This window comes from Tauraco erythrolophus, chromosome 3, assembly GCF_009769465.1.
Source record: "Tauraco erythrolophus isolate bTauEry1 chromosome 3, bTauEry1.pri, whole genome shotgun sequence".
NCBI classification, from domain to species: domain Eukaryota; kingdom Metazoa; phylum Chordata; class Aves; order Musophagiformes; family Musophagidae; genus Tauraco; species Tauraco erythrolophus.
The window spans coordinates 52759295-52774525 of record NC_141467.1 but is presented as its reverse complement, the minus strand read 5'-3'; the positions used below and the strand labels follow the sequence as shown (position 1 = coordinate 52774525).

Genomic DNA, 15231 nt, shown 5'->3' with positions numbered 1-15231 from the left:
TAGCTTTGGACAAGGAAGCCTTTTCCTAGAAACTATCAACAACACAGCTGAGGTGGTGGCCTAACATCAGGTTCCCTTATGGTCTGCTGACAGGAGCCAGACAGGTCAAGTCTGAGTTCCCTGGCCAGGGTGTGATAGTCTGTGAAGATCGTTGGGGTTTTTTGTTCATATAATTCTTCAAGAAGATAAAACCTTGCACAAATGTGATGCTGGTTCAAGATACCAAGTCATAAAGGAAAGAAGAGAGCATTAAAAAAAAAAAAAAGAAAAAAGATTTACAATGTAAATAAAAGCTCCTTGCCTCCAGGGTCAAACCGTCTGCGAGCTACAGCTCACAAGTATGTCTTCTAACAGCAACAGGAAATTATTTGCTCCGATTATAGTAAGAGCATTTTCTCTCAATGGGGCAAGAAGCCCCTTCTACCTCCCAAGCATCTTCTTACCACTTTAGGCCATTTGCTCACCCATACAGTACTTGGAAACTCATAGTAAAAGGTTGGGCTTATTCCTAGAAGCTCCCACCAACCTCTTTCAATCAGTTTCTCTCAAGGGACCTCAGGCTTTTGGGAAGCTTAATGAGGTTGCTTTAATTCCTTCACTACTGGCTGCCAGGAAAAGAGGTCTGCACCTGGCAAACGCTCTCAACAAATCACCTCAAACCGCTAGGAGCAATCCATACTAAAAAGGGTATTTTTTTCAGAGGTAGTTAGAAGCAAAGTCCTTTTGGCTCAGAATCTTGTCGATGATCTTCTATAAGCTCATTCTTTTACAAACATGACATTATTTATGCTCTTTGTCTATCACTTTCCTGGCAGAAAATGTTTTCCTTTTAAGAGAGGGGAACTTAAATGAGGTTTCAAATATTGTCCAAAAATTGAGTTTCAACATGCCTATCTCCTATCAAACATTTTAATCATCTTCCCTCCCACCTAATAGTCTTAGTACTGCAGTTCTGATTAAAGAAGCCATCTCTTTATTCCTCAAACTAATTACAGAAGTATATCTCCTTGGCTTTCAAATAAGGTTCCCCTGTTACGGTTTGTACCCCCTGGCTACATTACTTTCAGGAATAATAGACAAGGATGATAAATTAGACCAGACACAAAGGAAACTACAGGCTGCCAACACATTTGCTCAGAATAGGATCTGCACAGAGATGGGAACACTGTACTGCACTCACTGGTTTCTGGCCAGAAGGATGCAAAATACCTGTGTGTGACAGTTCGTACCCTTGCACTAAAAGGGGGTCCATGTGGTCATTTTCTTTAGCAAAAGAACGAAACACAGGGGAGGTAGGAGAAAGGTCAATGGGCTTCTCCAGCTTGACTACTCGGTCTGTGAGGCTAAAGCACTCCAAACTCCCAACTACAGGCACAGGAAGGGGTGCAACTGTGGAATCGCCAGGACTTCCCACCAGGAACACATTTGTGCCCACTTATGTATGGTCAGCAAGGGGCAACCATCAGCGGGAGAACAGAAGGCTGCTCAGGTGCCCGTAAGCAGTGGCAGCCTTGAGCAATCTCTATGCAATCTGAACCTCAAGAGGCTGGGTGATGGGGAGGCAAATTTTGAAGTTGTACAAGACGGCCATAGTCTCTGCTCTGCTAGGAAGGATCCATGATCTGTCAGCAGACAGCTATGACCAGGGAGAGATGTTGACTCAATGTACTACAAGAAGGCCTCCACTTTTCTCATGTAATATTCTCACACGAATGACTATTTTCATTGTTTAGTAAGAGAAAAGAACATGAATAATATTCACTGCATCATCTCTTGCTTACTGATGTATAGAAAGAACTTTCTCTGTAAAGAAAAAAGGAGTTAGAACATGCAGTGCGCTAGTTATGCTCCATGAACACATGTGCTATGGCTAATTCCCACCCACTTGTCAATGTCCATTTTAATCTAGGATCCTTTAGGCTACTCACGTTCGCATAGATTCGTGCTCCCAGCTGTTGCAGCTTGCCACTGTTTCTGATTATATCCAGGGCAGCAGTGATCACAGGTTTCCCCACAAGTGTTATGCTGACATTCACACTGAAACCTACAGAAATGAAAGCCTCTTATTCTGCTGAAGCTGGATTTAAACTTTTTTCTTAATTTTATTGCAGTCCAAGACTTATACATAGTGTGAAAAGAACAGGACATAAGCTCACACGTAAAGAGGTCGAACAGTAACACTAGAACATCTTGGAACTTTCCTAAAATTCTTCATGATTGATTACTTTAATCATGTGATTATAAGTTTATTAGCATAATATACTTATAGAGAACATTTATAATTGGATTTAATAGACTAGATTATGAAACTTTATTCTAGAATATTAAAACAAGATAATATGTAACAGTTCAGGATGTATCCTATTTTAGCTTCATTCCAAGGCTCAAGCTTGTTGACCTACAGTAAATCAAAACATTTATCACCTTTATATGCATGCCTTCATAATTTTTTCATTATGTGTTGTTTACAATAATTTTGTAAGTGTTTTTAATAAATCAAGATCATAACTTCATCTTGTTATTTTTAAAATAGTGTACACCACTCATCAAGAAAATGTAATTCATATTTATTTTGATTTAGCTGAATAGCCCATTTTAAGGGCAGGCTCTCATTACGGGCTAGGTCATGCAGAGTAACTGAATCACAGGAGGAACAAAGAGACCTTGAGACTGGAGAGGCTTTGTCCAACATTTCTCTCTTATCTGTATAGTCTAATAACCAAGGAGCAACTCAGTTTTCAAGTACAACCATCCTTTTCCCACAGATTTCACATCCTCTATACTTTTCTGTAGCATGAAAACGAGGCACCCATCTGTCCACTTACTCTTCACTAAAACACAACTGAAAATATTGCATTGTCCTGATAAAAGTTTCTTTCATGGATAAGAGCAACAGCTGCTTCAAACCAGGCTTTTAAAATATGTTTTAGATAGCCTGATTATTGGCAGTCACTTCCCTATAGCAGATGAGTGGAGGAGCCTGATCTAACTCCTTGTGAAATCTATACGCATATCATAAACTTCACAGGGAAAAGAGAACAGTACAGTCAGTTTCTGGTTTTATTTTTTCTAGTAATGATCGAAAGCCATTGGATCTTGGCTCACCTCAGTTATAATGATCAATATCTCCAGGAAGTTCACTTTGTTCTTGACTTGGCTTTCTAATACCTGCTGTTGGAAGGTGATATCAACCCATGTTTTCCAAAAAGAGCTAAGGGCTTCTAAGACATTATTCAATCTGCCAAACTCTTGTTTCAATTAAAAAGAAAAATCTAAGTAAAGACTTTTTATTATTATATTTCACACGTAATAGCTCGATATGTTTTCTTGTCAATCATTAGCACATTCTAGTTTTTTTAATACAGTGAAAAATCCCTGTAAGACTATATCATTCTACAGTAAAAAACATAATTTGAAAACATTTGTGTATTGTTTTTCTCACACTAAATTAATGTTATGCTCAGTTTACTTACTGGTATTGGTTTTCAGCGCTCTTTGCATTACATACTTCAGCATGGCCATGGCAAACACATCGACCACCAATACTGATGTCCTTTATACTGTAGAAATACTATGGAACAAGCACAAGAGATACATATAGATCTTTCCTTACTTGTATTATGTCAGAAATACCAACATCAGATTGTTAAATCTCGCTCATGAGAATTTTAAAGGCACATCTTTAAAAAAGACCAAAGTTAGGCAGCCAATGGTTAACCCTCTGTTGATGTCTATGTCTCAGTACAAGTACCAGCAAATCAAAGTCAATACCCACAAGATGCCTGATAGGAACAGGCTTGTGCAGCTCACACCAAATGCATATTGCTCTAGCTCTCCATTCCCCAGCAGCTACACAGCCACCAGTACCCAAGCCCAAAGCTTGTTCAAAGCCAGCTTGAGGATGGAGATGTAAAGTAGTGTCAAAACATCAATTTGTGAGACCTTGGTCTGGTCAACAAACCAGACATGCTGGTATTGGCAGCACAGTTTCCCCATTCAGTCAGACATGATCACTAAACACTAGAAACAGATCGAAATCACCAGCTAGGTCAAAATCACTCATGACTTAAGCTGGATCTGAAATTGTGATCTGAAGTTAAAACACTTTGAATCTCATCCTCATGCCTTGCAGGCATCCAGGCAACAGAAGATAAAAATTTAAGCTGTTTAAGTCAGTGAAAATATTATTACTCTATCAATAGTAACTTCTGCATACATTTTTGTAGCTCAAAAGTCGCTTCCTTGTCTCCTTAGAGCACTAGGCAGAATGGAGAGCTGGTTGTAAATCTTGATCTCTGTGCAGCCCCAGAAAAATTAAAGGGGCAGATTTAATATCACTGGAGGATGAAGAGAAAAAGCGTCAGAACACTATGCAGTTATGTGTCCTGTGCTCACTCTATTCACAACACAGCCCCTCTGAGTGGTATATATAGCCTCTCTCAGTGATGATCCTTCCCCTCTACTCAGCACCAGTGGTGAGGCCACTCGGTGTATCATGTCCAGTTCTGGGATCCCCAGTAACAAGGAGACACGGACATACTGGATAGAGTCCATCGAAGGGCCACAAAGATAATGCAGGGACTGAAGCATCTCTTCTATGAGGAAAGGCTGAGAAATCTGGGATGGCTTAGCCTGGAGAAGGCTCAAGGTGGATCTTATCAATGCATTTAAATATCTGAAGGGAGGGTGCAAAGAGGACAGAGCCAGGCTCTTGTCAGTGGTGCCCATTTACAGGACCAGAGACAATGGGCACAAACTGAAACACAGGAGATTCCTTCTGAACATCAAGAAACGCTTTTTCACTGTGAAGGTGACTGGCACAGGTTGCCCAGAGAAGCTATGAAGTCTTCCTCTTTGGAGGTACTCAAAAGCTGTCTGGACATGGTCCTGGCCAACTTGCTCTAGGTGACCCTGCTTGAGCAGGGAGGTTGGACCAGAGGACCTCCAGAGATCCCTTCCAACATCAACCATCATGTGATTCATTTTGGTTGCATATACATTCTCTGCTTCTATGTAGGTGGAGTTGGCTAGCACAGGCAAGATGGTACCCCAAGGCAGAAAGCTCTTCCAACTAGCTCTCTTTGCATTAGGCAGATGAACAGTAAGTGGGATATACAAACTGGGAAATATTTTTTGCCTTCTGAACTATCTGCATTAAAATATACACACTCATTTCTAACTGCACATACCGTTTTCATACCATGAGTAAAACCTGTGCTTTCAGTGCTTTCAGCACAGCTAGAGATGATCATCGTGACTCTTGCCACCCTATTTGACTGGTTTTTTGTATATGATTCTTGACAACCCAGTTCATAGTTTCATAGAGCTTTGCAGAGCTACTCTTTCTTACCAACAGTAATTGTACTGCTACTGGTCAGTAATAAGTCAAATTAGCAATAGGCTAAAATGATTAATAGGTCAAACTGCCACAGGTTAGGCATAAAACACACTTTATATAATTCAGCATGTCATGAACTCAAACCATTAACAGGGGAAGCCAGGCAGTTACTTGGATAGGAGAATAGAACTGGTCTGGTTTTCATCTCTTTCTATAAGTTTAACACAAAGATTTTTCTTAAGAATATTGACTGTTTCCTAGATTTGGAAGGTCTCTACAATGAAAACTTGTGTTCTTTTGTAACAATTTAATCAAACACTTGACATTTTATTCATCTATCCTACATCCCATGGCCCTGATAACATCAGAAGTTCCTTACACTAAATCTACGCTGCTTGCCAAGTAAACTAAACACTGCATTTACATCTGCCTGTGAGCAACATATTAAAATTTACTTAAGACAACAAAGATACTTAATGGGAGTCCTATCAAGTAACGGGAAGACTTTCATGATTGTAGATGCAGAAACCCACACACACATTTGTGCAGTGCCTCACCCCAGGGTTTCCTCCAATTGTTACCAAATCTTCATTTCAAATGAAAAAGTTAAAAATAACAATACAATATGAAGTCTGAAGTCTCTCCAAGTATATGAATTTCTATGTGGTGTTCCCTAGAGGGAGCTGAATTTCCTTACATTTCCCCACTGAATAGGGCTGAGACTTTTGCTTTCAAGCTCTTGGATAGTCCAAGATCCACTGAAAACACCCAGGCATCTCAAACAATTTGTGGAAAGATAGCAACTTTCGATCATGCCCTTTGATTCCTGCTCCTTCAGAAACTCAGGTACTGTTTTCTGAAAATCTTTGTTTGAATAAATAAGGGAAAGTAGTGTCAAACTAAGCTGAATAGATTTAGTTCCTCAGCCGTGCATAAGATAGTTTAGAAGATTTCTGCTTTAGCTTCTTCTTATAGGTCCCATGATGCACCCAACTTCCTTCCATACAGAGAAAGAAGACAGTCTGTCACAAAATCATTAATCTCTACTTCCCCTCCATAAAACTGTGCTGACCCAGTTACCTTCTCATCTCACACGAACCTGGAGAAAATATGGGAATATAACAATTGAATTTTACAGTGACCTACTTTTAAAACATTCATATTATTTTTTGATCTGTAACGCGCCAAACCTAATTGTTGAGTACATCTCGGTGAAAACAGTACTTACTCTACGGGTTACAGTAGGGTCTCGTTGAGCTTTCGATATCAAGTGTCCAAGAAGTGTATTAGTTCTGAGAAAATGAAGGCGGATGTTTGTTGCTTTTGTGAATTCTCGAAGACTAGGGGAATAAGTGAAGTTTTTTGCTCCTGGGCGGCCATTTACCAAAGACACTACAATCTAACAAAGACATAAGCACATTTTTGTTAAAATATATCAACTGCAAGTGTCAGTAGTGGCACAGAGCAAAATTAATAAAAGAACCCAAAACTCTACTACTGTTTCTGAGCATGTTTGTAGTAACAACTACACATTCCATACTGAAGCCAGAACATTGGGAAAAATAGCGTTGTTAGTCTTGGACCCTCCTGAATTCTCATTACCCATATGGTACATTGGAAAAAAAAAAATGTGCCTCTATCTGTTTTGAAAACAGTAGGTATAAAACACAAAAAGTACACGTTTTAATAGGAAAAAACAATAGGAATAGTTGCAAATAGTTATATTAATAGTTGATAGTGTCAATGGGAGTTTTGCCTGAGTAAAAACATGAGGCTTTGGCTCTTTCCCAAAGCACATTTATTTTTGGGTTAAGCCACAAACATTCCTGGAAAATATTATTGTTACCAGGTCCAGTGCCTGCAAGGGTATTAATGGTCTTTTGGAAGAAAGTACACAGTGTTGCTTTAGAAAATCCCCTCGTATGAAAGCAGGTTTATCTGACTTTCAAAACAAGGGCTCCGGTACATTTTCATTTTTTAAAGAAACAGATGCCAGCAGCCTAGCAATCGTGAATCTCTATTAAATGAACAATCCAGTGTGCATATAGACAACCGAGTAAGAGACTTCCATTTATTCATAACCAACCAGATAACAGATTTCTATTTTCATACGACTCCTATACACTGAAGCATGTACAGGGGAATGGTGACAGTTCCGATTGCAGCACAATTCCTTTAGGAAAAGTCATACAGCACGTAATACAGGATGGCAGAAGCTGTGTTCTTCTATGGAAATGATTCTTTACAATATTTTTATTAGGAAAATTTTACAGATACGTTAATAAACAAATTCTACTTTAATATGAAACTACAACCCCAGATCCATATGCTTAAAACTCTGGATAACTCTTAAGGAGTTCAGATCTGGATTCTAACCACATCAGGTGTAAAAGGAAAATGTCAGCAGGAGTCATCAGCACAGCCAGGAGTTTAACATTCATTCAAATAACACAAGCCACAGTTCTGCCTAGCAAGCAACAATGCCTAAAATCAGAGCAACATTTTCCAAACACATGTATTATATTATAAACACATAGCATTTTATATATTCTTTTCTTAAATAGCTACTTATTCTTGAATGGTAGATATCCGTTTCCACATTCTTTATTCCGATGAGCAATTCTGATGCAGTAAGTTCTGCTAGGTACTTTGTAAGTGTTCAAAAAAAGTGGTCAACACCTTCAAATGCATATGGATAAAATGAGGTACCTAAATCATGATAAAAATCAACACAGGTCACACTGAGCAGCCCCTACCCCCACGGAGAATAAAGAAAGTTAGGAGAAGCCAGTTCACCCTCCAAAAATCTCACCAGCTACTTAAGTGCTTGATTATGGAGTATTTAATGTAGATTCAAGCAGCCATAGCTGAAAAATTACATCCAGTTCTAGGTTCCTATTGAAACAGCAAATTTCTGAAACCAATGCTGTTTGCTTCCAGCACTACACACTGCTTGCCTAAAAGCACTTACCTCTCCGTTTTCCAGAGGCAGAATGCGAGAGTACTCTGTGGTGCAAAGGACATCGCTGTCACTCCTCACTGGAAGATTAGCTTCCTTTCCAAAGCGCTCCAAGCAATCTGCTTTGGAGTCTAGTCAAGTGAGAACAAAATTATTTTTATATGTGAAAATAACACTATCGTTCTTATTTAAATTAATGAAGAAGTATCCCCCGTGCTTTTAGGTAAATTCTCCTCTGTAACTGAATAGTAAGTGATAGTGTCACTCAGCACAGAAAAACAGAAATTCCTAAAAACAAATCATTTCTTGTCCTAAGCAATTCAGTGGTGCCTGACAAGACATGGCACAGTATTTCTCGTATCGTCCCAAAAAAAGCTATATATGTACTCCAAGATTTTGCATTTGTATTCCACCTTTGATTTTTGCAAGGAACTCTGAGGTTCCGTGGGATGAAGGATAATGTAGTTTTGACATTCTCAAAAACCAAGACAAAACAAAACAAAAATCCTAACATGAAAAAATATTCATGTGCTGAGTTACACTGTCAAAATATCATACTCATTTTTAGTTACACTCTTGTCACTAATTTATTTTGGATAACTAAGACAAGAGAAATGTATTTGATATTCACTGTCTTCACTGCAGTTGAAATCTTTAGTTAGAGACCCATGGTCTGATTTTCCTGCTACTAAGCAAATGATTAAAGAAAACTGTCTACAAAAAAAGCAGTCACAAAGGATTGATACTCACAAGCAAAATATTGCCAGGGAGTGTAAGTTCTTCCAAAGTCCACTGATCTTTCTAAGATCCAGAGATCTGGACGAGGAGAATTTGCAAACTTGATAAGAATATAGGCAACATGGAAGAGCTGGTAACAGAACATACATAAATCTTATCAGCTTTTTGAACTCTGTTAAAAAGTATCACAATACTAAAACTAATGCAAATAAACACCTTTTCCTTAGCATACAGTGAGAAGGTTATCCTCTGTGGTTTCATTCCCATTAAAATTATAGGCCAGATTCTCAGCTGGCTACCTCACCTGGCAACGTGCTCCAGTACATTAAGTAAGCTTAGCTTACGTTCAGCTGCGATAGGACTGGGTTAAATGCCATCTCTTACATTTCAGAACAGCTCTGTTTTGCACATGACTGATTGCTTGGGTGTGTTAAGGGTATAGTACTTCACCTTGGAAAGTTAGCATCTCAACACATCATTGAACCAAGATATTTCTGCAGCATCCTGGTACATATGTGTTGCATTCCAATCATGTACTGTGCTTGTAGTCATGGAAAATCAAAATGATGTAAGATAAATGCACATACCCTTCACATCGGGACTCCTTTGGTTGCATTTGATAGTCACTTCAAGAATATTTCTAGATAATTGACAGACTTTCCAAGTAACAGAAGCAAGCCACCCCAGAGTTTTGTGGGTGTCAAACAACACAGGAGAGATTCTTATGACTGGTAGCTCATTCGTTGTCTGAAACAGCTCAAAGAGCTTCACCAGCTCAAGTTTCCCAAGGCCCAAAGTCTCATCTGGCTTCTTTAAGTGCTCATCGTGTTTCATAGTGATAGACCACAGAGACAGAAAGTTCCCAAACACTAGAGTGAAAATGGATTTGACAAGAAAGGAAATCTTACTGTAAGCCTCTTGGAATAGTCCACAGTCATAAAAATCAAAACATCAGTAAAATTACCACTGCACAAAAGGCTGAACACAGATTGATTCTAAAGGTCATTTAGAACTTAGACAACCACAACATGGATATGAGTTGTCAATAAAAGTGACTCATTACTGAGGTTCAGTCAACATTCAAGTGCAGTTGCACCAGAATTTCCCACTCAACAACCTCAATTCAGAATCATCTGCTTGCAAGAGAGCCTTACTTTGGCGGGGGAGGCAGGGAGTTACAGTCAACAGTCTGTCAAGTAACTGCTGCCAGAGCCCTCACGTCAAATGCAGCCATGCACTTTATCTTTGCTCAAACATCACAAATGTCATAACCCTGAAGCTAATACTTTTGCTTCAGAGTTAGTCTAATACAGGTTATTAGACTCCAAACCACAACTGCATACGAGCTCCCAGTCACAAACTGGGAACAGCATCTGTTGTCATGCCTGGTCCATTCAGCTGCCAGCTAGGAACAGTTCAATAGCTGTCACACCAGCTGGGGTCACCAAGAGCCAGATGCAAATGGTGAACAATGGAGCAGAGCGGATACCTGGAAATATTTGTCCCTAACCAGCACTGCACATGCCGATCCCATGGCTACACGTACACTGCAGTCATATGGCTACAGGCAGCCTCAATCTTCACACATCTATTTCAGACATCAGCTTCTGAATATCAAAAGTATTCACAGAAGAAAGTATAACCTTCTCATGGAGAAATGGGAGGAATCCAGGGACTTCATGAAGCATACTGTCACGATAATACCTCACATCCCAGAGGAAAAAAACTGAAACTTTTCATTGTGCATTCATTTAATGCAGTATGTACAACTGTTCAGAGCAATCATCTGTTCTATACACACCAAGGCATCACTGCAGCAGGTGTCGTACCTTGAAACCTATTTCAGAAACTGTTGGTTTGCTGGATGTTGCTTACCTAGGTCAGTGCAGAGATAACTGGGGGGAAAAAAGTCTTTCGTATTAGTGCTGGAATTTACCCTGCCTACTTAACATAGCCTGACAAGCACCAACTTCACCTCCTGTGCCACTAAATAAGGTACCTAAATAGCCAGACAGTATCTACATATGGAAAATACTTACTAGACAACAGTATTGAGCAAAGTAAGGGGCAGCCGTTATGTTGAAAGAAGCGTGACAGAACTCAGAACTATGCACAAGGACTGCACAGGTGGAGTAATGCTCCTAAATTAGCGACAGAAAGTCTCTACCATGATTGTTAGAAGTAGGTGAATACTTTGGGAACTGTGGTAAGATTTGCTCTTACTGAATTTCTGACACTTTTTGCCTAAGTAACTTCTGTTACTTGACCGGCAAGTTTCAGAGTAGAGATACTGGCCATACGGACATTACTTGTCAGCCAGTACGGCCACTCAGTGTGAAGACTGGTATCCTCCCAGCAAAGCATAATAGTTCTGAAATTCCTAAAAAAAAAGTGCATCATGTTCTTGCTTTTGGCCAGTTGAATCTCCCAGGGGGCATTGCCCTGTTGAAACCAGGTTTGCACTGGGCAGGCAACTACCTATCCATTAATAGTCTTGCTTCCCCTATTTTAAAGTCTTTGGGAGTCTCATCCTTACATGCATGTTAACAAGTGTGGATAACACTCTGTGTGTTGACTGATGCAGATTTAATAAAGATAAAGATAAATGGAAAGCTCAAGAGGAAACAAAAGCAGCATACAGAAAAGATCCTGCCTTCTCCAGAGCCCCATTGCTTGTAGTCACGTTGTGGAATCATTACAACAATGACCTTCTACCTACTCTCCAAAAAAGTAGATGACATCTGCTTCAGCTTGTCATACAGTTATTATATTCTTTTACACAGATGCTACTCAAAGTAGCTGACACAACCAGTCTCGTCTCATAACAAGTGATACCTTCTCATAAGCATGAGCAAAATAGTAGCAGTAAATTCCATTCCCACTGTGCTTCCACAGTGCTGAAGAAATATGAGACATGCTCACATACATATCAGTGTCACCCTGGACTATAACCTTTCATAAGCATCTAAAGGATAAAGTGGCCAAGCTGACACAACAGTAGAAGTGCTAAATCAGCACGCAGCACCCATCAAACACCTGTACGCCACATCTGCTATGTAGCTGTGGAATTTGCTTAAACCTATTACTACTCAACGCATGTGAAGCTGAAGCACTGTCCAATGTGTGCACTAGATCAGGAACCCCGGCAACACACTCCTCTACCAGGTCTGCCAGCACAAGAACTGTCTCCCAGCATCACACTTCGAGTATTTCCATGCAAACCACAAATTGGAAAAAAAAATGTACGGCAGCTTCAAACTGCTCCTGCATATGCAAACCTTCAATTCACGTGCAGCTCACCTTACATCTCATAGTATGACATACTGCTCAGGTTTGCACAGTCACATTCAGAAAGGGGAAAGAGACAAGTGTTGACAAAAATTAGTGTTAGTCCACGCCAACATATCACAAAAACTTAGTCACCAACTCTATTATCTGTCCTGCTTCTAACTTCACACAGGTGCCACTGAGTTGGTTCTGACCTGGATCAGGGATGCAGAATGATCACTATGATTGAATACTGACCAAGTTGACGAATGGTCTCTCTCCGGATACGATGAGGCAACAACGGAAGAAAAATAATCCTTGCCTTAGCAAATAAATTCTAACTAAAGATAGAAGAATAACCTTGCTGACATAAGACCTAGAAAAGCAACCATTAAAACCAATTTTAAGCACATATTCTAAGCTGGCATTTCACTCATTTAAGTCTTCAACCCATCACATTGACAGAAATAATATCTACCCTGGAAAAAAGGCATAATAAACTTAAAGCAAACTTCTTCAGTCATTCAGTTTTGGGGAAAAAGGAAGTGAGTTTCTTCATTTTTGAAAAAAATGTTTATTTGTTTAAGTTAAATTTCTTTCATTAAAAAGCAACCATTTGTCAAAAGGAGTGTGAAAATATAAGTGAGCATTAAAAATAACTGCTTTTTTGGTGCAACTACACTATAGTAAAAAATAAAATTCTCAAAAAAACCCTGAAATATGGTTTAATCAAAATTCTGAGAGTTTTCTTATATGAATAAGGAATTAAGTTTAAAAGTAGAAACAGTATTTTGTTTCCAGTAATGGAAACAATCTACTCTGGAAATGCATGCTTGAAAGAGGATGCATTCCTGTAAATGTCTCAACACTATATCCCTGCTGTAATCTAGCAGCATGGGTCAAACCTGATGGATTGTTAACAGCTGGAATTTAACCAGTTCCATATTGATGTGACTTTTTCCTGTTCACTCAAATTTACTCAGATTTGAAGTGTTCTTGCAGGCAGTAGCCTTCAAGATTTATAAATATCCAGATAAAAATTTTAAAAATCATCCAGCGGAATGAGCAAAATGTCTTGCTCATCTGAGAATGGAAATTGTAATTCAGTGTTAGGAATTACCAATATTACATTATAAAGACAGAAACGTTTCTATAGAAGCCCTTACAGGTGAATTTAAGACTATCTTAAAAGAGCTTATTTAAATTGAATGACAATCATATTGTACCATTATTGTTGACGATACAATATTCAGGATCTCTAGCAGCATGCATACTACTTATTTTAACCCAAGAGAAAGAAAACTTCCTATGACTCATTGCATTCTCATGAGAATTCTAGAAAAAAATAGTCATTAAAAATGTTTTCTCCATTTTCTCCTTCAAAGTTTAAACAACTCTTTGAATAGAGGAATTTCCAAGATTTGTCTGAATCCTGAAATACATATGCAAACGGAAGAAAGATGTGCATATACAAAAGTATAGTACGTTTTCCTCCATTCCTACCACCACAGACTCAATACAGAACCCTAAAATACTGGAATGACTTGTTAGTTAAATGCTGGACATAAACTAGTATAAAAGAAAACCACACTATGTTCTGAACAATCACTATGCTGTGTGCTGCACATGTAGGAAAGGATTGTTCTCCCTTTTTGGCTCATGAAGAATAAAAATTCCTGGAGTGTGTTAATAACAAGAGCACAACTAGAGCCAGGCAGATCATCTATCTGAGTCATTCTATATATCTCAAGATGTGTTCAAAGAGATACCAAACACAATCTCTCTTCACGTAATCTGAATTGTACACGTACAGAGAACAGCTGTTTCCAGCACGGTAGTATTTCCTCAGACTGTATTAGCAGATATATCTACACCACCAAAACTTCCCTCAACATAACATGACTGTTCTTCTAGGCTTCTGACATTATCTTGAATAATGTCACTGGGGCTGGCATTGCACATTAGAAAGAAGATACAGAGGCCACTCCACTGAAGGACCTCTGCGAAAGATGCCCTGCATTAGCAGACATGTAACCTTTCTCTACTTGCCTGGTATGTTAGTAAAGAAAGTGCGAGAGAGGCAGAAATCTGATGACCACTCAGTACCTAAACTGAACTTTCAGACACGGACCACTGCGGGAGCGGGATTCAAGGAAGTGTGAATTGCGCTTAGCACCTGCTCCCAAACATACCTTAGTGCCACTGATTTCACAGGGTTGGTGTGTGCATGCCCGTAAGTTTCTTAATGTAATGACGCCTTAAGGTCTCGAGCATTGATTTTTCTCAAAGACCAAGACATAAACATAACAATCTATTTAAATGAAATAAAATCCCATGTACTCTGGTTAAAATGAAAGGCTTTGATTTCTTGTGGTTGCAAAGAGGTCAGCACCCCCTTTCTTCAGTAACCTCTCAGTAGGACCTGAGGCACCCTTGCAGATTCAGAAACTTAACACAACAGCCCTGATGGTCAGTATTTGTTAATCCCCAACAATGTATTTTGCAGATGAAACTGTAATAACAAAAAATGCCAACTAGAGAGAGCTGAATCAGCCTTTTTGGCAGTTGCCAGCTACTCTTCTGGGTACGTGGAAAAGCAGCTATGGCAGAGGCGTACAGAAAAACTCATGTGGGTAGTTATCTGAGAGGCATTAGATCCACTGAATGTGTTCCATACAGTTTAACCACATACATGTACACACAGCAATGCTAACGGCACGTAAACAGTGACAGTGACTAGAGAGGCTCCCACTGCACAGTGTGCAGAAGTCATTCTTCGCATGCTGGCTTCACAGTCTGGGGTGCAGAAGCCAAGCATAAGTGCAGGAATTCCAACATTATTCGGTTAGCACTGTACACGTTGTATTCGTATCACTTTTTCATTTAACTAGCACGGACGCTAAAACGCCACACTTGCATTTCGTTCTGT

At 39.3% G+C, this 15231-nt stretch overlaps 1 protein-coding gene across 1 annotated transcript in view; it reads right to left on the bottom strand.

Annotated features, from left to right (window-relative positions):
* Positions 1–15231, bottom strand: part of LAMA3 (laminin subunit alpha 3) — a 124581-nt gene that overhangs the window by 97084 nt on the left and 12266 nt on the right. Inside the window, 5 exon segments of the mRNA XM_086609234.1 lie at positions 1929–2044; positions 3474–3571; positions 6567–6737; positions 8310–8428; positions 9048–9165. Of these exon segments, the coding sequence (XP_086465360.1) occupies positions 1929–2044; positions 3474–3571; positions 6567–6737; positions 8310–8428; positions 9048–9165 (622 nt within the window).